At 33.5% G+C, this 20,634-nt stretch overlaps 1 protein-coding gene across 1 annotated transcript; it reads left to right on the forward strand.

Annotated features, from left to right (window-relative positions):
• On the forward strand, positions 1-16,924 carry LOC132698804 (proteoglycan 4-like). The gene is made up of 9 exons (XM_060665142.1): positions 1-123; positions 5,236-5,483; positions 5,537-7,202; positions 7,795-7,983; positions 8,737-8,940; positions 12,073-12,717; positions 14,533-15,390; positions 15,450-15,582; positions 16,182-16,924. Exons 1-9 carry the CDS (start codon positions 15-17, stop codon positions 16,327-16,329), a joined length of 4,200 nt encoding a protein of 1,399 aa, XP_060521125.1. The 5' UTR covers positions 1-14; the 3' UTR covers positions 16,330-16,924.
• Positions 16,925-20,634: the final 3,710 nt, after the last annotated feature.

Here is a 20,634-nt window from a genome sequence, read left to right on the forward strand (position 1 = left end):
ATGAATGAATAGTAATGCTTTTCTATCGGTCGGAATCAAAACAAAATAAAACACAGATTTGGTTATGTTTGACGTGTATAATATCGTTATTTTTGTTGCTTTTTTTGGGTATGTTTTTTTCTGGTATGTATGAAGGGTTGCTCCTAACAATGTAATATTTGTGGCCTCCTGAATGTTAGAATATCCAGTGCACAAGAATTGTTGCTTAGCTCACAACTTGATGTTTTTCTTGCTCGTAAATACCGAAAACGTTTTAAATAAAATGCACCACACGTTTTCATTAGTTCATATTAACAATAACCTTTATAAAGAATTTGCCTATTGCTCAATTTTGTTCATTTCTGATTCAAGGCGAAGCAATCGAAAGCAGTTCCTCAAGTTCAAGAATGAGAAGCGCGGGAGTCAAAAATCGTAATTAGACTTAAAAAAATTTTTGTTAGTCTGCTTGTTTAGGACATATATTCGTTACTTTTTGTTAGATAGGTAGACCCTTCCTTATAGTATGAATGAAATGAAGGAAATTCCTCAAAAATGACGACATTTAAAAAGTTTACGAACATACGAAGGTATCGAAATTAGTTTTTGATCTTTATAATTGAACGTAGTTGATATAAAGTTGCTTTATAATGACGTAATGGTATCCCGTGTCTACCAAGCACCTTCACCATTTCATAAAATATATTTTATTTAAGTCATTTGGATTTATTGTACAAATATTTTTCAACGCACAACTTAATACAGGACTATAGCGATTGATTGAGAGCCTAAGACTTTTAAAAAATGGTAGGAAAGCATTGATCAAATGACAATTTTACCGAATTTTCAAAATGTCTTGAGACATAATGCTTATTAAAACTGTCGAAACTAAAACAGCAGAATAATCTCGGTAGGAATCAAAAAATGAAAGGAAAAATTTATTACCGAAGAAAAATTAAATTCATTGAAATACCGTGTACATCTGAAATAATATTCATTTATTTATTTGCTTCGTGTCCTGGTATTTTATAAAATACACTCTATGACTTTTAAACGGCTGGAGATAGCAATTTGAAATTTGCAAGCGTTAATATAGGCTGAATGTCCAATTTTTTGACAATATGTAGTCAATGGTTGCACTTCCAGTTTGAGCGGAGTAACTTTCAAATTTTAAATGCTGTGAGGCTGTGACCATCATAAATACTATTGTGAAATACTATGATGTGAAAAATTGTAAATGAAACTTTTCTTTACTTGTCTAATGCCAAATAACATTTAATGTAATGAAATATTAATTTTTAGGATAACCTAGTTGTTTTCAAATAGCACCCTAGTGGGAACAAAATGTTTTTAAAACCGATACTTTTTTGCAACATTTTGATAAAAAAAAATTCAAAATCCGTTAAAAAATAACCTGACAGGAAGGAAAAAACCAGATAAGTAAATACATTTTTATAAAAACAAAATATTACTTGAGTGACTTTCGTTCTATTCATCATCAATTCGGCATGATTGAAATTTCTGACAGTGTGTACATTTTTATCTGATTATGGATTTTATCGTGTTATCGATTTGGATTATCATGGAAAACAATAATCAATTTACAAATGGAGAAAAAGTTGGCAAGTTTCTGGTATACGGAGAATGCAGAAAAAACTCTCGACGTGGCCTTCCTGCATATTCTTTCTTTAGAAAGCTGGAATTGAAAATGAGAAATCCACAAAATAATCGACATGATAATTTTATTATAAGTGAAGAAATGGAGATCAATGTTGTGGGATACGTCAACGTAAATCCAGCTGCGTCGCTAAGAGAAGTGGCATTAGAATTAGACATCTCAAGAGAATCTATGAGTAGAATTTAAAAAGAAACACGGCTATCATTCATTTAAGTATAACCTTCATCAACATCTTCATGAAACTGACTTTGTAAGAAGACTTCGATATTGTAATTGACTGTTAGATAAATATGACGAAAATAATAATTCCGATAAATTAATTTTGTTCATCGATGAGTCACGATTCGCAAATAATGCTATGTTTAACCGACAGAACAACAGATACTGGTATTTAAATAATCATAGAATTATTCGTCCCAGGCAGTTTCAAGAACGGTTCGGAATCAATGTTTCGGCAGGAGTGATAGGAAGGCGAATTATTACACCTGTTTCTTTTTCATGGTGCTTTAACTGGTGCACGATATTTTTAATTACTAAGAAATGAAATTGAAGACTCGTTAGATGATGTACCTCTTGCCGAGACATTAAATATGTATTTTCAGTAGGATGACGCGCCTCCCCATAATTTTAAAGATGTCATTGAACACCTACTTGATGTTTATGGGGATAGACTGATTTCAACACACGATTCAGTCAATTGGACTTCACGGTCACCGGACTTGACACTGTTAGATTTTTTTGTTCGGGGGTACGTGAAAGACCGTGTACAGCGAATGTAATTTCTAGAGCCAGGGAGTGTCGTATACAAGACGGAGAACATTTTGTTCCAAAATAAATGCATGTGATGTTTTGTGTCACTGTAAATCTTGTCTTATATAACACACGTTGATATACCACTTTCAAATCGATTCTACGGAAATTGTTGAGGTTTTATTTCCTAACAGATTTTCAAAATATTGTGTTCAATTATTCCAAAAAGTGACATATTTGAAAAGAAAAAAAAATCTATTTTGTTATTCTGAGTTTCCGATAAAAAGTGCTTTTAGCTTATGACGTACGTATACATATAATTCTTACGTTAGTTTTTGACTGTATTTTATTTTTTTAAAACACTAATCTGTTTTTTTCTTTCCACTGCATGAGTTTGTCGAGAGTTTCTTCTGCATTTTTAATCTTACCGACTTGACAATCAATAATGAATAGAAGCAAAGCCACCTAAGTATTATCTGGTTTTTTCCTTCCTGTGGGTTTATTTTTTAACGGATTGTGGTGTCGAAATGTTGCAAAAAAAGTACCGGTTCTAAAAAGGTTTTGTTCCCACTGGGGTGCTATTTTAAAAAACTAGGTTAGCCTAAAAAAATAGTTCATTACATTAAATGCTATTTGTCATTAGACAAGTAAAGAAAAGTTTCATTTACAATTTTTCCCATGATCGGGTGACCCTAGAAATAGTATTTATGTTGGTCACAGCCTCCGAGACACAATTTTCAAAAACTAAATAAAAAAAACAAAGAAATGGGAAAACCGCCCTATCCTATCCTATCTTGTAAATCCAAAAATAGAAGAAAATATAAGTTGTGCCATTTAAAATTTTAATTTGCTCTCGTTTCCGCTCAAATCGGCAGTGCAACTATTGTCAAAAAATTGGACATTTAACCTATATTAACCCTTCCAAACTTCAAATCGCTATCTCAAGCCGTTTAAGAGTTCTAGAGTGTTCCCACTTTCTTGTGTCACTATTTTATCCAATGTATTCCGACGTTTGTCAGTTCTGTCGGTCACTACTAACGTCACTCAGTGGATGTATTAGTGCCATTCTGTAAAATTGTATCCGAAGCTAATAGTCGTATGCAACACGTTGATAAACTTCTTCAGTCGCACTCGATCCGCTACGCTCCACTCGTGCCAAATCAAACTCGTAGCTGAGATGGCGTTTATCAACCTTGTTATGCAATATACTATATTCTAGAAGATGAGCTTTCAAGAAACCTATTGGACGTCAGAAGTTATACCTTTTAATATTATAAAATGATTACATCCAGAAACTTTGTTGTCGGTTTTCGTTCTCCTAAAAAATAAGTCTGATCAAGTTTATGTGTTTTTCTTCTCCCCTCTGTAAAATACCTAATTATACACCGATCTAGCGTGCGGGAAGCGTCACTTTATCACGTGAATTTCTTGCCCCACGGATCCGAGGCCCTTCGGACATTTGCGGGATATTACCGCACGGGTTTGGGAGCAATCGGATGTTTTTGGAGGTTTTACCGCATGCAAGGCTTTAATTTTGACGTTTGTCTATTCGGACGGTCATATCAGTGAATGTTGTTGCATAATATACTATTATGTGCTTCATTCACAATTATTTAACTATAATATTTACTTAAATTGAGAAAGGGTTTGGAATTGTATTAGTTATAATAAAATGCAAACGAACTTATAACTAGGTCATACTTTGCGGAACAAGCACCTCGTCGGCAGAAATTCTAGTTCTAGTTAAATGCATTCAAATGAGCAGCAGCCGTTATTGGCTCTGGACTTTCCTCTGACAGGTACCCCTTCGCTCTGGTATAGCTGACGGCTTGTCCGGGAATTCCAACCACTTGGTTGCAGCCGGGTCTCAAGCAAACTCTGGATAGTGGGCTTATGCGTGTGTATCCCACTCCACCTTTGACCTCTCTAAGTGGTTGGGTTGACACCTACAAGTGCCGTAAGAAGTCAAAAAATTAGAGTGCTTTGAAAAGCGGACAAAAGGCAGTTGAAAGGCTGCGTTTCCAGTCATTGGTAGTAGGCTGTAATATTATAGTGCTCGTGAATTGGGTATTATTAATGTACAATCAATCATAGACGAGTTTTTTAATTACCTTTCTGTTATTAAAATTAAAACAAATTGTGATGTTTTTTTTTTAATTTTAACAAACACCTTTTATCGACTTTAAAAAGATATCAGACTAGGGAAATAACTACTTGAAAGGCCAATTTTGAAGAATTCAAGAAACTGATAGTGAATTAATTCGTAGAAAAAATTATCATTCAAAAATACGTGCCACAGCAAATAAAGGACAGAGGATTGCATTTTTTCTTGTGAGTATGCAAATCTATTTTATTTCCAGTTCTGTGTTACTCTCGCAGAACATCAATTCTTCCATGAATTACAAAAAAATTGAAAATTGCTTTAAAAATCTTTCAAACATATATTTAACTTTAAAATTAAAGAGCAACAGTGATTTCACAAATTGAAGAAAGTAAGTACTTCTCCTACTTTACATGGGTCCTTCTGGAAAAGTTTTTAGTTATATAAGTGGAAAGATTGTATTATATATCAAGATTTCGAATTTCGTACAAAATAATGCCATATTTAAAAATAAAAAGATCCTATCGCCACTGGTAGGACTGTACTAAACAACCTCAAATTTTTAACGCTAGGAGTTGACGCATGTAAATGTCAACCAGAAGCCTTTTTTGTATATATTGGTAATTATTTGGCTTGATCATGATATTTATCTTTATTATTTCAGTGAACGTCATACTTAATAATTAGCACAGACAAAATAGACGCAAGCAATGTGGCATCTCTTTTACAGAATTGTCTATAGAAGAATGTTTTGATAAATACGAAAGAGGTATTTATCCTCACCCTTCCGATTGTACGCGGTTTCTATCTTGCGCGACCACTGATCCTATAGAATGCCCGGCCGGATTGCATTTTAATCCGGACTTATTCGTTTGTGATTGGCCTGCTAACGCAGGATGCATGAAACTAACAACATCGTCGCCAGATGAATCGACTGAAGATCCATCGCCCAAATCGGATCAAACATCCAACACTGAAGTAAGTTTTATAACTTAACAAATTTTATTTAGATAAAGATATTTTTGTTTAAGTCTCCCAATGAAGCAACGTCATCTGACCCTAGAAATTCATCAGGTTCGCAACCAACAGATGGGTCAACAAGTAGTTCGAACGAAACTAGCCCACCTTTGACTACCGAAAAGACGGAATCTACTCCTCCAAAGAAAAATACAGCTGTCACAACTTCATCGCAATCGACAAGCCACACTAAAGAAATAAAATCGACAACGGTAAATATGGATGAATCAAGTAAACCGCAAGAATCTACACCGGCAGTCTCAAACCCGCCACTAAATTCAAGTGAACTAGAAGATATAAAACCTACAACTCCAATTTTCGAATACTCCAGTAAACCACAAGAATCTACGCCAGAGGTAACAACTGCCTCACAAAAATCAACTGAACCTGAGGATACCAAATCGACAACATCAAGTTCTGAAAACTCCAGTAAACCACAAGAATCTACGGCGGAAGAAACAACTTTCTCACAAAAATCGACCGAACCTGAGGAAACAAAATCGACAACACCAAGTTCTGAAAACTCCAGTAAACCACAAGAAACAACGCCAGAGGTAACAACTGCTCCACAAAAATCAACTGAACCTGAAGATTCCAAACCGACAACACCAAGTTCTGAAAACTCCAGTAAACCACAAGAAACAACGCCAGAGGTAACAACTGGCTCACAAAAATCAACTGAACCTGAAGATACAAAATCGACAACACCAAGTTCTGAAAACTCCAGTAAACCACAAGAAACAACGCCAGAGGTAACAACTGCCTCACAAAAATCAACTGAACCTAAAGATATAAAATCGACAACACCAATTTCTGAAAACTTCAGTAAACCACAAGAAACAACGCCAGAGGTAACAACTGCCTCACAAAAATCAACTGAACCTGAAGATACAAAATCGACAACACCAAGTTCTGAAAACTCCAGTAAACCACAAGAAACTACGCCGAAAGTAACAACTTCCTCAGAGAAATCGACCGAACCTGAAGATACAAAATTGGCAACACCAAGTTCTGAAATCTCCAGTAAACCACAGCAAACTACACCGGAGGCAACTACTTCCTCACAAAAATCAAGTGAACCTGAAGATACAAAAACGACAACTCCACGTTCCGAGAACTCTAGTAAACCACAAGAAAACGAGTCTCACTCTACATTTCCGGAAAATGTAACTGAAGCTACCGAGCCTACATTATTATCATCTAAGAAGTCAAGTGACTCCACGGTAGGAGCTACATCACCAAAGATAATATCTACTTCAGAAAGCTCTACGCCGAGCGACTCGAAGGGAATAACTTCTAAATTAGAAAAATCTACGAGTACTCAAGAAATCATACCCAAAACAACACCTTTTCCGGAGGCAAGCAATGCACCATCGAGTGATTCTAGTACATCAAAAACTACAGATTTGTCACAGAAATCAACCGAGCCTGAACAATTTCCAACTGAAACTGCTGCTCAAGATACAACACCAAAATCATCTCCCACAGAGAACCCAAGCAAACCAAAAAAAACGACATCAGCACCCAAAAGCAGTCCCGAATTTCCAGAAGCTTTTTCAGACAAGTCTACTGAGTCGCCAGACAAAGTATCAGCTCCGACTTTTGACTCTAGATTTAAAGAGACGACTCTTGCTCCAGAGTCGGACAAAAGGGAGCCACTTACAGAGTCTCCCCAATCAGGTATTTTTTTGACATATTCCACCAGAAATATCGCAATACTTTGCAAAGTAAATTTGTAACTCTATGAAGTCTTTGACATTTTCCCACAATCCCAGATCACTGCCTGAAACAAGTGCCTTTTCAGCCTCACTTAGTATCAAAATTTGCAGAGCGTTCTGCTTTTTTTTATAATTAAACAGAATAAAATAAATTTTGAAGTATGTATTTGGTATTTCGCTGGAAGAGCGGATACATAGCGATCTTTACTAACGACTTTCAAATCATTTTGAATAAATGGCCTATTACAACTATCTGCATTTTTGGAAATTTTACATAAAATTAATAAATAATTAATTAACTTTAGTTCTTAGGATATTTTTAATTTAAATATATCGAAGGCATGATTGAAGAATAAATTATAATAATTTGCAATTTAATGTAAATTTTAAAATAGTCTAAAGTGTTTTATCTACTACTATTATAGCTTAGGAAAACTAAACCAAAGATATTTTCACAAAAAAAAAAAACATACAGGAATATTTATTAAACCTTTTTCAAATACTTACGCTCTTTTGAGATGACTCAGTAATCACTATTGCCTTTTCCTTTTTAGCCCTTGCACTTAAGGATTGCCTCGCCAAATATAAATATGGAATATTCGCTCATCCAACGGATGAAACTAAATTCTATATCTGCACTAAAAGTAACCCGTTGGAGATGACTTGTCCACAAGGATTGGTATTTCATCCTGAATCATATGGTTGTGACAGACCTGCGCCTACAACACCTCCGCCACCTCCAGGTAATATCGTGATTAGCATGATAAAGATTGTCACCCCATATTTAAATTACATAACATTGGAAATTTTACAATTTATTTTTTCGATGAGACAAAATGGGAACAGTTTAATTTTTACAAGTATATAGAAAAATATTTTTTTAAATTGCAAAAACTGCCTCTTTTTGTTCGTAAAGCGCTTCTTAGGTGTAATTGGAACCTTTTGAAACTCTCACACTGCAACATTTTATCCAAAACTTTACGCTATATGCATTTAAGTAGGTATGTATTACTGTCATTTCACAGTCAAAATCTAAATATAAAAGATATAATGAAGTACTTTAGGTGCATTTTACCTTTTAACACTCGACTGGTATACAAATTAGGTATGAGTTAGTGATGATTAGTTAGCGAGGCCAAGAATATGTAGCATATTTTGAGATAAATTTTTGCAGAAAAGCATTTTGAAAGGTCTTGATTAACCCTGAGTTGTCAGATTTTTGATATAATATAATTATTCCATTTTTTTTTAAATAAGAATTGCATTTTCTTCTTATGCATTTATGGAATTTTCAAAAAGTTTGAAACAATTGCTTGCAAAAAACATAAGATCTTGAAAGTTGTTTCAAAATATTTCGAATGTTTTCAAATACCAATAAATTACTACAACATATGTTTTAAAATGTGCGTAAATTTGGTTAGTTAAATAAATCACATTAAAATCACTATATTGATCATTGTTTTCGATAAATATTAAGTTGATTTCCGTATTCGCAGCATTAAATTTAAGAGAATGTCTAAAAACTTATGGAAGGGGACTATTTCCACATCCCAGCGATTGCACACGATTCTACAGTTGCTCAAAACACGGTCCAATTGAGATGCAATGTCCTGGTGGTCTACATTTCAACCCCACGAAGCTTGCTTGCGACTGGCCGTCGAGACAATGCATCAGTCCCGCAGCAAAGACAAGGGATAAAAGTAATTATTAATTTGATGATAATGAAGAAAATTATCCGAAACAAAAAAAAAGATTCATTTGAAACATATTTTCATTATTACATATAACATAACAAATAATGATAAGAAGAAACGAAAAATAACCAAAATTAAATCAGTGGGCGAAGAAACGTAATTAAAAAACAAATTTACATCAGGTGGGCAGCATTTTAGAAAAATATGCGTGTTTCACATCTTCTTGATTTTTTTGTAAACCTCACTTGATTGAGATCTGTTTCATTGATCTAAGCTCTTATTTTCCATTATTGAATTTAAGTTTTCTTAATCAAATAATCCCATAATCAAATCGGAAGCAAGCTAAAGGAACGTTTACAGGATTCAATAGAAGTGAATTATCCAGTTCGTTGAAAACTGGCACCGAATTTAATTGTACTTGTAGGAATTGAGGTAATCATCTTTTAAGTAAACTAGGGAAAATTAGACGCAGAAAAAAGGCGTTGGTGGATAAGGCAGTGGGCGAAACGACGAAATGTTATGGGACAATGTCAATCTTTCATTAGGTTTCCACTTAAAAACCATTTTAAAAAAGCGACGTAGAATAACTGTTACACTCTATTCAGGACAAAAACACCAACAAGCAAGAGAATTTCAAGGGAAGTGGACGAAAGCAGCACCCGGCTAAACTTCGTTCAATGTTCATCCTGGATGATAATCATCCAAACTGAACTGTGTGATCGCGTCTAACGACTCGTTAAATTTAGTCTATTTTCAGGAGTCGTACTGATCGATTTGGCTTTGGTTGTGTTTGTCTTAAATCGTAATTTATCTATTAAAAAATATTATAATTTCTTAAAAAAATAAATAAAAAAACAAGTTATCGTGATTATATTTTGAACATACTTGATTATTCCCCGTTTTTAGTTGGGCAATTTTACTCATTGTATTTATTATGTCAATTCCTAAGTAATTTGTAACAGTCGTGGCACTATGTACTTGTTGCCATGTAATATTTCGGAAAAAAAAAACCTCCACATTATTGCTTCGTTAAGTGTAAGATATATAAATGGCATTTTCTCCGGTACGATTTAAATGGAAAAACCTGTTTTTTTTTATTCATTTATAGTTAGATCCTTCGCGTAATTTATTAAGTTCTATTTGTTTCTAAGGATAGAAGATAGGCTTAAGTCGTTTTTAAACCACATGACTATAATTCACAGCCATAAATATCAACTTTTGATACCCGAAATCAGAATAGCTGCCATTTATTTACCTATGCGATTGCACAAAAGCCATTAAATGTTCATTTTATCTACATTTACATTGAGGGATCTTTTTTTTAAGACTTGGATTAATCAAGAAACCAATTGCAATTTTTGTGTTGATAAGTCGAATTCCTAGGTAGAATCGTATCATAAAAAACAAACATCAATCATTTCTATTTGTCCCTAAAATTATAATTTTATGCGTTTGGTACCGATATGTTAGATTTTTACTTCCAATAAAGTACATTATTTCTTTGTTAAGTGTAAAGCTAAGGAATGTACTTTTATATAGCTAAACTATTATATTTTCACAGTATAAAATCCAACGAGGAATCTAAAATATATTTGTTGGATGAAAACTAATTTCAAGCATTTATTGTAAAGTAACCAAAATTCAGCAAATATTTTACAAAAAAGTTATAAATTCATAAATTAAACAATATACAAAATAAACATCATTTCTAAAAACTGTACATGAAAACTATGCATTGCATGATTTGGGACATGCTTTAGGATATTAAAGTCCATCCATTGATTTTCCTACCGGATATAATTGGTAAATATATATGTTACTCATTTTTTATCATTAAAAGCAAATAACCCGTTAATCTCTTGATCTCTCATGATATTGTTTATACTTTTTTTTTGTTCATACATATCTATAAAGTCTAGTTATTAAGTCGGATGGATTTGTTATTGTTGGAATCCCCTGTACAGTTTCATTTAATTTTCACGTACTACTAATATAAATGTGAAAAAATTGCATTTACATGTTTCAATTTTCAAAAAAAAAATTGTTATCAACTAAAGCCGTTCATGTAGCTTTTATTTTTCGAATATTTTAAAAATTCTCAAATAAATTTTACACATGTGCTATCACTTTGTCTATATAGATAATAGTGACACTTTATTTGAATGCATCAACTTTGCACTTGGACATATTATATTATTTCGGCAAAAACACAGAAAAGTGAAAAATGTCGCAGAATAATAGAGTGAAACTTAACATTGGGTTTAAATAGTTAATTTTAATATTTAATTAAATAATAAAAATGCACTGTTGGGTTTTTACTTGTGAAGTGTTTTCTTCTCAACTGACTGAAAAGAAATAATGTTTGAAAGGCGAATATCAACTGAGTCGGCGATTGTTAGAAACCACTGGCGATAGAAAAAACAAATAGTTGCACAGGGTCATAAGACACTTAACCTAATATTATTATATGGAACCCCGTATGGTTTTTTTCCATTAATTATAAACACATTTTGCATAACATGACTCAAGTTAATAGTATCTTATTTGGAATTTGGCATAAAACATTTGAATTGCAAGGTCTTTTGGAAAATGTCTTGCGCTTTTTGCTGTGGAAGTATTGTTTTTGGCAGAAGGAGTCCTGAAACTACAATTTTGCTGCTTAAGTTAAACAGCTAGTTAGTCAGGAAGTCTCAAATATTGGAGACAGATGGGAAAAGTTAAAAAAAATGCATTTCATTTAATACAAAACTAATGACATCGGATTACTGCCGTTTAATATAAATTCTATATGAATATGTGATGGTTTCTCAGATGTTTGAGTTTTCGTTTTTATTAGTTATGTAAGCTGGTTTGATTAGAATACATACTTACATGGGAAACTACTCTTGTAATTGTTATCAACCGTCGACGCATTATTGGAACAGCGTATAAAGTTTTTGTAATCAGAATTTTTGCTATCTGCTGCTTCTGGTTGTCGTCCTCAAATACCGTCATATCCATTTTCATTTCAGCCGAATCACACAACATACATCACAACGAGCCGTTATAAAAAAAATACAAAACCTAGTTAATTTTCTGACCTAAACTAGTTACAATTATAAATTAAAACTTTTTTAACATTGCATGTTTTTCTTTTAGTTTTTAGGACAATGAAGGCCGACAAAATAGTACCAGATATAGTGGATCAATGTCCCGAAAAACTTGCGGAAGTAGCGTTTCCCAGCGGTGGTCAAGTTGATCTCGGCAAGAATTTAAATCCAATTCAAACCAGTAACCCTCCTAGCATATATTGGGAAGCTGACAAAAACTCATTTTATACATTATGTATGGTGGATCCGGACGCGGCCAAGCCAAAGGAATCTAAATACAAAGAATGGAACCATTGGTTGGTGGGAAACATTCCTGGAAACAAAATTAGACAAGGTCAAACCTTAGCGGAATACTTACCGGCTTGTCCTCAAAGAAATTCTGGTCCTCATAGATACACGTACCTCATTTACCGGCAACCGCAAAAGATCTCATTCAACGAACCTAAAATACCAGCAAACACATGGATGCAAAGGGATGGCTTTTCTATTAGAAATTTTGCCCAGAAGTACCAACTCGGCCAACCGATCGCTGGCAACTATTTTAAATGTAGTTGGGATCCCTGGGTGAATCGACTTTACAACAAAATCTCCTATTTGCCGCCTGTATCAAACAGATATAGTTTTGCTGCTCGCCCAAACACTCGAGGAAATTCGTTTGGTAATTCATACTCCTACTCGTACAGTTTCCGAATGTGAAGCATTCTTTTCACCTGTTATAAATATAAATTGGACTCACGTATTACTGTATTCCAGTAAATTTTATTATTGTGAATGGTGTTTCTTTTTAGTACATATTACCTATCCAATTAAAAGATACGATGTTAAGTTACATAGAGGGAGATAGAATCCCTTAAAAAAAATAGATGAAACATTTTAATTTTTTTAACACACTTTTAAGGGCAAACAGAAGTTTTCGTTTTGTAGGTACATATCTGGAAAACTGTTTTTATTTTTTACTTAATTATGCAACCTTTCTGATCAGATATTTTCAATGATATCTGCTGTGCCGCCTAAACATGAATCGACCATTTTTAAGTAACAATTAAGTTAGAAGTAGTACAGTTGATAAACCACTGAACAAGTCAATTTTTTGATTATAAAATGCAGATGCAAAATTTAATTGACAACTTAAGTACAAATTTATTAGGATTAGGTGAAGTTAGTACACACATTTCTTTTTTCGTTCTTATGAATGTTAGTTTCGTATCAATGAAAACGAATTAAATGAAAGCACGGCGAAATAGGTGCTAAGGATGACACCAATACGGGCTTGTGGAATTCAGATACTACGGTAATAGTGGTTTCTTGCTGATTCTGATTTTCTTTCAACGTTTCGCAATAAGCATATTGTTAGGTTATTTATAGTTTTTCGTCGTTTCCAAGTGATTTTGTATATACGTTATCTATTTATCTGTAGGACAGATTTTAACTATGGAATTACCGGTGGTCCCAGAAAACGACGTCTAGTAGAAATACAAATACACCAGAATTTTCACGTGAATCGTATTTGGCAATATTTTAATCAATAGGTGAGCGTCACTAATCGGTAAAATTTATGACAACTTTGGGAAATATAATACACCTAAGTAGAAAATCCGGGGATTAGTCTGCAACCGTTATCGGAATTTTTTCTAGAAACTTTATAAATTAATCTACAACAGTAATAAGATAGCCAGTAAAGTTTTTTAGTTGGGTAGATATACGACCCCATGCGTATATGACCTACAGCTAAATCAATCATGTTATTTGGTGCTGTTTTCGTGGTTGGATTTTCAATCCTTCTCACAGTTAGTGCTAAACGTAGGTGGTTTTCTCTGATTTGTATTAAACTTCTACATAGGAAAAAGAAAATAAAATTTTGACGAATATATACCAATCGCTCGAAGTTATAAATCTGTTAGTTATTTAATGTATTTAGTGTACTTAATGTATTTAATGTACTATAACAGTTAATATACAATATCAAACATTTGAATTACATGAATCTATTTCTTCTTTTAATTCTATATTTCAGAAATTAATTTTTTATTATAATTTAATGGATCCAAATTGTCTAAACCATTTAGAAAAGAAAGTCGAGCTCAAACTATATATTTTAGTAAGTTTTGTCAACTTTCTGACGACATTGTTTGTCGCTAAATTGTTTGTCGTTATATTATTTGTCGCTTGAATAAAACAAAAATATCTCTATCGATTGCGTAGCAAAGATTATTTCTTTGATGAAAAAGGTATTTTAAACAAATTTAAAGAATCAATTCAATAAAAAATTACTTCCGAAACGTTTGTAACCATTTGTACTTAGCTGCTTCAGAAGTTTTCCCGTGTCTGCTAGGCGTATTCCAATCACGAATTTTCTATAGGCACAGCATACCTATCTACAAAACGCACATCCCCAAAAATATTTTATTTATGTCTTACTTATAATCCATTTGGCCATAATAATAAGTTGTTTCGGTGGATGGATTACGATTGTTGTCAAATGTTATGTTTTTAATCCCGATATTTTTAGCTAGTTCCCTAACCAGCAATGGCTGCCTTCGAGAGGGACTGTATCCTCATCCTACGGACTGCACGAAATTCATTTCATGTGCCCCATATGGACCACAGGAGATGGATTGTCCTGCGGGGTTGCACTTTAATCCGATAATCCTAGAATGCGATTGGCCATATCAAGCTGGGTGTACTGCAGGTCAGGAACCCGAACCCGAGCCTGAACCAGAACCGGAGCCAGAACCTGAGCCGGAACCGCAACCAGAGCCGGAGCCGGAGCCAGAACCTGAGCCGGAACCGCAACCAGAGCCGGAGCCGGAGCCAGAACCAGAACCGGAACCTCAACCAGAACCGGAACCAGAACCTGAGCCGGAACCAGAACCAGAACCGCAACCGGAACCTCAACCAGAACCTGAACCCGATCCGGAACCTACAACACAATCCGCGGAACAGGAACCCACAACTGAACCAGAACAACAACCAACTACTGAAAAAGAAGAACCCACAACGGAGGGGAAACCGGTACCCACATCAGAACCCAGCGAACAGGAAACGACAACTGAACCTGAACAACAGCACACTACTGAAAAAGAAGAACCCACAACGGAAGTAGAATCGGAACCCACGTCAGAACCCGAGCAAGTACCCACACTTCAACCAGAACCGGAATCCACGACAGATGATTTATCAGAAACTACAACGGAATTAGAATCCCAGCCTACATCAGAACCAGCACCGGAGCCCGAAGCCGAAACTGAAGTTCCTACAGAAGCGCCAGAAGAGCCATCCACAACAGAGTCAAGTGAAGTAGACGAAACAACTACCAGTCCAGCGGAGGAGGAAGAAGACGATAGTGGTTCTGGTTCTGAAACTACAGGTTAATATATTACGCTATCTTTGGTAGTTTTGGTTAGCTGACAACGTCAAATATTATAGATGCACCACCCCCAGATCCAACGACGACGATACCTGAGTCACCAGAAACGGAAAAAAGTGAAAATCCAAATCCTTCACCGGAACCTGAACCTCCGACGGATCCAGACAGTATTTGCGCTGTCCATAGCAACAGGTACGCTCAGTCAACAATTTTTAATGAATTAATTATTAAATTTTAATCTCCGATCGTTATTTAATAATATTAAGACTGTTGTACAGCAAATATCAATGCAACTTGATTATTTCAAACAAAAGTGTTAATGGCACCACCGCCAAACTAACCATTTCAATAATAGATACAATATAAGATGGCGGAGCAACCTCACTGCTTGTTGCTTACAAAGAATTTCAAAAATAAGTCCGCTTTAACTTTGAACCGTGACATAACCAGGTATAACCAAAGCTTATTTCAAAGTATTATGTTGGCCTGCGCGTCCAGCTGCACGGATCTCAATCGCAGCAATTTTGCATCTAATATTGGTTTTCAGGGAGATGTAGGTAAACCTCAGAAAAAAAATTTCCCTAGTCGGGCGCGACTGCCACTTAACTTCGTAACTTAGGAACTGAACAAGGCGAGAGTATCAGAATAGCAAAACGTTAACGTTGCATTGGTTGCGTATCTGTATGGATGAAATTTGAATGCTGTTAATTCTAGTAGCTAGTAGCAAAGAATTTTACTCATTTTCATTTGAGCATTATTGTGAAACAACCTAATATGTATTTTGTTTTCAGATTTTTCGTGACTTCCTATCCGAACGACTGTACGAAATTTATCACCTGCTCCTTTGGGGTTCCTTATGTTATGGATTGCCCAAACGACCAATACTTTAATCCAGTGATTACAACATGCGGAAAGGATAAATCGGTGTGTTATACTTAACGTTGTCAGTTAAAAGCGCGTATATTACTGTACATAAACAACTAAATACTGAAGAAGTATTTTCTATCTTATATTTTAATCTACTCCACGTTTCAATAAATATTGAATGTTTAAATAACTCCTTATTAGTTTCCGGCTTTAAAAATTAATTTCTACGATTTATTGATTCTTAATATTTCATAATTAAAGTTAATTATACGGTAAAAATATCCTTCAAATAACAAAAAACTTAATTTTTTTTAACAATCTCCCAACGCGAATAACAAAAACTGTTGAAACTACACAATATCGATTTATTGAATCTTTGGTTATAAGTTACAGTCTTGATGAAATCAGCATAGAAAAACACAATGCGTTATTGGAATACTTTGGCACAGAATTAAAATAAATCAAAAATGTTAAGGGAATTAGGGACAAATCTATAGAGAATCGTCTACGCAATGTTTGGCAAGAAACAATATTTGAGTCAAATCAGAAATTTATTGTCGCAAGCTTTTCAGTTTTGATAAATATTTGAGGAAGCCATTGAAGTTTTTGTGCTGCACCCCATGCTGCCAATTTTGTGGGCTTGAACCTGTTTCTAGAAGACGATATGACCGCTTGCCATACCTATAAAAAATGTTATTAGTTTATTAGGGAGAGATTAGTCTATGGTGGTCTAAAATTACATTGGTATTATGTGCAAGTTAATATCAAGAAGTTTTTATTTGTTATTTTCAATATTTGGATTTCACCAGTTCATATCACTATTGCAACAATATTAATAGAATTCGAACGGAGAATAGTGGTTAAATAACCATTTATACATTTAATTTTCTAATAAAATGAATACAAGAAATGTTAGCACCAAATAAAAAGATTTGATGATTTATAATATAAAAGAAAATATTAGTAGCCACACCCACAAGTTGTTGAACAAGATGTTTTGTTAGTCTAAATTGTTGAACAAATTTTCTGTTGGAAACCGGAAATGGATTCATTTTAATAAGCATATCTCTTTCAATCTTAATCCCCTCTAGAGTCTTTTCAAAATCGGTACTGATATATCATGTCAGTACGTAAATCTCTTGTTTTTTGTCCATTTCTGCCATTCATGACCAAGAGAATAGATTTCTCCTCGGGGAGTAAAAATTTCCCTATTTTATATTAGAAAATTTTTAAGACTTAGATTTATTTCATTTTTCGCCTTTTTTATAAAAAAAGAAAACAAATATTACATTAAATTAGTTTTTTTACATTCTTCTGTAAAATATTAAATTATACACCGATTTAGGGAAAGTGTGATCTTACCACGTTAGTTTCGGTTCCCACGGTCCGAGTCGCTTCAGACATTTCCCAGACATTACCGCTTGGGTTCAGGAGCAATCGGATGTTTTTAGAGATATTACGCGTGACTTGAATTTTGATGCTTGTCTATTCTGACGGTCATGGTAGTGAATAAAATGGTCGTAGAAAAAGTATAGTTCGTAACACGTTTAATTAACTTTTTAAGTCACTCGTTTATTTAGCACTAGTGCTGTCATTTACCACAGTTGTACAATATAATATTCCCTTAAACTAGAATGGTTCCGGTAATTCAGCCAATGTCGATTTTGTGAGGACAATGGTTTTTTTTTTGGCAAATCGTTTCCAAGAGGATACTTTGTGAAATTATTTTTATCATTTATGGTTATAATTTTGCAAATTATCTAGAATACCCATCAATAATTTTATGCCTTAATTAAATTGCAAATTCTTCTGTCGTATAACGTTCTACTCATATGATCTGATTTTGTTTCATAAATAAATAGTGACTTAGAGGGTTATTACGAAAATAAAATATGTAAATAAATTTAAAAATATTAAAAATAAATAATTTGATTTTATCATTTATATAAAGGGAAAATGTATATTTGTGCGTGCTATTTAGAATTAACAAATAAATCAGTATTTTGGTATTCTTTAACAACTAATTTAATTGTAACCAAAATTTGAAAGGGCAATTTAAAATTTTTCACTCTTTCCAGAAATAGAAAATATTTGTTAAATAGGAAAGAAAATAGGATAAATAAAGAAGAAATGCATACTCACGTTTTCTGACCAATATATATTCTTTTTATTTTAAATTTCGAATTATATCAATTGGAGTTTTTTTTTTAAGGAGTTAGATTGTAATGAATTTATATTTATATAATATTTAAATGAAATATTTTTTATTAACAGAATAATAAAGTGCAATAAATTTAAATTAACACTCAAATACTCAAATTTATATAAATGAGCAAGGGAAAGTCAATCATTACAGTTTAGATCGAGTTCAGTGGTTAAATCTTATAAAAAGCGATCTCACTAGTTCAATATGCTGTCGCGATTTTTTTTTAAAAAGGAAATGTCGATATTAAATTGATTCTTACCTGGGGCTTTCCGATGCTGTCTTTATACAATTAATGTAATCAGTCAACTCTTGTTCCTGTTTAAATATGTCCGGTCGATTGCACAATAGTTTTCTATTCGGTGATGCAGAGCCAAGTCCAATTGAAACAATCCACAACATAATCGTGAATGTGATCTTCATTATATACGCGTACCTGAAAAAAACTATATAAGTTTGCAATCATAGGATAGATTGATTTAGTGGCTATCCAAAGGAAGTTCCATAAAATTTGGAAAAAAATCCAGAGCTCTTTGTTTCTGAATTGTTGTAAATTAGTACATTGTAGAAGGTAAATTATAAAATATTTATGAATTTATTTATGAATAGTTTTGGTTAGTACTACTTCGGATTTCAATGCCGTTTTTCATATATTATGTTTTAGTTCGTGTTTTATGGCGTGCATTCATTCAGGCATACTGTTCTACTCTTTGGCTTCGAATTTTTGAGTGTTTTATTAAGAATATAAACGGTATTGCTCGCCACTTGGTTCAATTTTCATTAATATTTGTTTTTTTGGTCAATTTGGAAAACCGTGAACAACATTCTAATATTTAAATACCAGCTGCCTGTAGCTACTTCCGAAATCACTTTTTTTCTAAATTGCTACGTAATAATATATTATGCAACAAGATTTATAAAGCACCCTTTAGGCGTAGCGACTGTTTAGGGAACGGGTGTCTAAATATTGGATCGTTCCCGACCCTTGACTAAAGTAACAAAAACGCACGAATTTAATCGCGGCGATTTTAACGAAGCTAACGATCTAAATATCTTGCGCACGCCTGATCAGTGGTTATTTGGTTATTGGGTTATTTTAGAGTATTGAGTAGAAAAATAAAGCTTGAAGAATAATTTGGCTTGCTATAGAATGCTTTGTTATAGCTTTAGTTATTTTCTAACTTAAGTTAGTCTCTAAGCATGTGATCTTAACAGGAGTTCTCCGTAGTTCAAAACTTGTCGTCTTTTTATCAAATTCACAATTTTAACGTTCCAAAAATCAGAAAATTATATTCTCTATAAACACTAAACTTTTGAATTGCCGATTCTATTATTTTCTCAAATAAAATTTGTCTTTTCATTTTGGGTACGTCTGTAATAAGGTTTTTCACGATTGTAAAGGAAGTAAACGAAGTGCAAATTGTCACTGTCCGAAGTACCTCCTCGGGACTAAATTCGCTCAGGTTTATACATACCTTTATGCATACAAAACGATGTGAGAAGTTTTCCGCGCATTTCGTTCAATTGAATTTATTTCTTAAAGAATGCATGTTCCATATGGACAGAATTAAGCGAAGTAAAAGGCTAGAAATGTTGAAACCGGCTTGAGGATTTTGATTTTTAGTGATGATTTTCTTTGTTCTTCAAATAAGATGGTGGGGGAAGGACAAATATTTATTAAAAAACTCATGGAATTATCTAAATTTCATAAAAATTGCGTATGATTTCAAATAATTTATATCCAGCTGTAAAAATTACAATTTTTCTAAGTTTGTCTAAAAATTCTGCGTAAACAACTAATGATTTTTCATTCTGCATGCAGAACAAAAAAAATTACCAACGAAAACCTTTTAATAAAAATGTCATTATTATGTTATGCAAAAGTATCTCAGCCAATTATTTTATTTAGTTAATTTTGAAATATGCCCATTATTATAAGGTATAATTGATTTCTTTGTATTTTAGCAACCCGCCCTATTTTCTGAGAAAACCCCCAGATTTCCTATATGCACATGGACAATATTTCAATCAGCTGATGCAATTTTTATTTATTCATTAGTTAAACTTACAGACCCAACCCACTAACAAATTTAATTTAATTTAAAATCTAAATACTACTGCTTACAATATACTTAAAAATTAACTCCATCAGAAGGAGATCGAGGAAATCGTTC

The sequence above is a fragment of the Cylas formicarius genome, unplaced genomic scaffold (genome assembly GCF_029955315.1).
Source record: "Cylas formicarius isolate icCylForm1 unplaced genomic scaffold, icCylForm1.1 PGA_scaffold_10__41_contigs__length_53128322, whole genome shotgun sequence".
Classification (NCBI taxonomy): domain Eukaryota; kingdom Metazoa; phylum Arthropoda; class Insecta; order Coleoptera; family Brentidae; genus Cylas; species Cylas formicarius.

Excerpts from the sequence above, each read along its gene's own strand:
- LOC132698804 (XM_060665142.1), top strand. The coding sequence starts at position 15 with ATGCTTTTCTATCGGTCGGAATCAAAACAAAATAAAACACAGATTTGG. Across the intron at positions 5,484-5,536 it reads ATCAAACATCCAACACTGAA|TCTCCCAATGAAGCAACGTC; the intron begins GTAAGTTTTATA and ends TTTTTGTTTAAG. Across the intron at positions 7,203-7,794 it reads TACAGAGTCTCCCCAATCAG|CCCTTGCACTTAAGGATTGC; the intron begins GTATTTTTTTGA and ends TTTCCTTTTTAG.